The 2,867-nt window shown below is 38.9% G+C and overlaps 1 protein-coding gene across 1 annotated transcript in view; it reads left to right on the plus strand.

Annotated features, from left to right (window-relative positions):
* LOC107705669 (bromodomain adjacent to zinc finger domain protein 2A-like) overlaps positions 1-2,867 on the plus strand; it is a 30,771-nt gene that overhangs the window by 17,696 nt on the left and 10,208 nt on the right. The window contains exons 14-16 of the mRNA XM_016509059.1: positions 1,042-1,213; positions 1,855-1,917; positions 2,600-2,744. Coding sequence (XP_016364545.1) covers positions 1,042-1,213; positions 1,855-1,917; positions 2,600-2,744 — 380 coding nt within the window. The remainder of the gene's footprint in view (positions 1-1,041; positions 1,214-1,854; positions 1,918-2,599; positions 2,745-2,867) is intronic.

Raw genomic sequence — 2,867 nt, forward strand, 5'->3', positions numbered from 1 at the left:
TCGTGAAATCAAAATCGTGAATCGAATCGTGAGTTGAGTGAATCGTTACATCGCTATTAAAATGAATATATATGAAAAAAAATTTACATGATAAAAAATAAATCTGAAAAATAAAGAGATTTATTTAGATGGCAGCTTCTTGATTGTGTAATTCAATATTCCACCTTATGTGGATGTAAGCTGTTTTCTGTGAATGTGCGAGACTTCCGGTTCATTAGCTGCAGTAGGGAAATAACGAGAAGAATAACAAAGTGCGGTCAAATTGTTTGTGCTACAACCCAGTGTGTTTATAATTAAGACAACACATTAAAATAATATGGATAGACACACCAGTTTGCAATATCAAGCAACAAAACAAACTGTTTTATACAGCTGAAAATAGCTGGAAGTGGATGACACTGGAAGCCAGAAACATAAAAAAAAAAATAAAAAAAAAAAGTTGGAAAAATAAGGTGTATAGTATTTTTCAGAAATAAAGAAATTGTTAAATATGAATAAAAAGTAAACACTGTAACCAAAAGTGCACTCAGCAAACTGGCAAGTCTTTGTGCATTGGGATGGGAGTCATATTTTATTCAAATAAGTGACGTGTAGCCAAGTATGGTGTCCCATACTCAAAGTATGGTGTCCCTTACTCAAAGTATGGTGTCCCTTACTCAGAATTTGTGCTCTGCATTTCACCGATCCATGTGCACACACACACACACCCGGAGCAGTGGGCAGCCATATACTGCGGCGCCCGGGGAGCAGTTGGGGGCTCAGTGTCTTGCTCAAGAGTCTCACCTCAGTCGTGGTATTGAGGGTAGGAGAGAGCGCTGGTCATATATCAGCCTTGGCAATATATTGGGCGACCACTAGAATTTCTTTCTGAATTGCTATCGAGTTACTCACATTGATGACACAAACATACTGCGGTTCAGACGCTAAAATAAGAGGTGTGCATGTGCGAGGAGGGTGAAATCGAAATCTGGTTTGGACCAGGTGTGAAAGCAGCTCTTCTGTGATTGGCTTCGTCATTCTCAAAAATGTGTTTCTGAGCAGACTGAAGGCTGCGCTGATGCGTAAGACGGGCCGTCCGGAGGAGGAGCTGTGCTTCGAGGAGCGCCGGCGCAGTGCTCGTGTGGGAGTGGCTGAGGAGGAGAGCATCGAGGAGAGCTGCGTGCTGGAGAGAGGGAGCCGCCGCAAAGCCAAAGAGGAACCCAAACACACGGAGGTACAGAACCTCTGCCTGCCAAACCAGAGCTGTGCTTATGGATTACAATCATTACAGTTCATTTAGAGCAGTGCATGTCAGTGGTTTCAAGCTATAGTTAAGCTGTGCTTGTGCTAAAATTGGTTCATGAAAGAGAAACGGCGTACTGACTGCAGCTACTCTGTGAAATGATGTAATTAATCAAGAACAGTTCCTGAGTGAGTGCTATCAGTTCAGGGAACTGGGCTGGATCTCGACTTCCTCAAGAGTCAAATGAAAAATCCTTTGACCTCAAATGTGAGGAGGCTGTCAAAAATGAGCCACAATCGAGGGTTTCCCAAACAGGGATTCATGAGAGAGCTGCAGGGGGTTTGTAAATGAATGAAAAGCTAATAATGAATTCAATCATAAATAATGTAAAAATTCAAATAAATATTAAAAAAATTCTGAATAAAACAGAAAAAAAAAATATTTTGTTCACCTGAATGTCATTTGACCATTAACCAACACCAGAGAAATGTGAACGTGAAAATGTGTTGCTAAATATTCGATTAAATGTCAGGGGTTACTTTAAGAACTAAAAAGGTTTGTTCAGAGGGTTTACCTGGTTTAACTGTTTTGTAACCTGTGTGTTAATATTTTATACTTTTGTTTTCTCACAGATTGAGAGTCCCAATTCTTGCAGTGTTGCTGAGCTGGAGCGTCAGATTGATAAACTGACCAAGGTAAAATATCTAGACAGATGTAGATAGGGATCCTCCAAAAACATCTGAAGTGACATTTTGGAGATTGTTCAGAATTTCTCACATTTGATCAACACTGACAGGCTTAATAACACTGTTCATTCTGTACAGTTCTGTACGTGTTTGAAAATGAGTCAGAGCATATATGCTATTGTGAAGTTACACCAATTGAAGGAAGTTTGTTTGTATTCACTTAAAAAATCTATTAATATTAGAACGGATTAGAATAGAATTGATGTTTACTCCAAAAAAGCTGATTTAAGATGAGAATTGTTTGTGTTTAGTTCCAGTGAGTCCAGAAGTTTAGATTTTGGTTATAAATTTTATTCATTGCATCAATAGTCAAAAGTTTAGACACAATTTTCCACTGCTTTTCCATTATCCAGTCAGTTAAAACAATATCTATTTTTGTAAAGAAATTAATGCATATCTATTTATTTGGCTGCTGTAATGATTCTGAACATTTAAACATAAGCCTTTTTTTATTTATTTATTTATATAGCACTTTATTCAATCCAGATTGGAAAATCAGCTTCAAAAGGTTTTTAGAGTTATGCGAAACAAACAAATTAATTTCAAACCTTTGACCTTTTGAAGTTCTAAAAGTAAAAGCTGTTGGCTGCTCTTTATTTTGAGTAACAGATTATTATTGTTTGTCTCTCAGCGTCAAGTGTTTTTCCGCAAGAAGCTGCAGCAGTCGTCTCATTCCATGCGAGCTGTGTCTCTGGGGCAGGATCGGTACCGCCGCAGGTACTTGCTGCTGCCTTATATGGGATGTGTCCTCGTGGAGGGAGCGGAGGACATCCTGGGTGAGTGGAAACTCCCAGCATGCAGTTAGTCTGGTATCTCGCACACTTCGAGATCTAGGCCTTGTTCCTACTGTGACTCTTATGATCCCCGTTACAGTCTGTCATTGTTTTTTTTTTTTTTTT

The sequence above is a fragment of the Sinocyclocheilus rhinocerous genome, unplaced genomic scaffold (genome assembly GCF_001515625.1).
Source record: "Sinocyclocheilus rhinocerous isolate Xijiao unplaced genomic scaffold, SAMN03320098_v1.1 scaffold263, whole genome shotgun sequence".
Classification (NCBI taxonomy): domain Eukaryota; kingdom Metazoa; phylum Chordata; class Actinopteri; order Cypriniformes; family Cyprinidae; genus Sinocyclocheilus; species Sinocyclocheilus rhinocerous.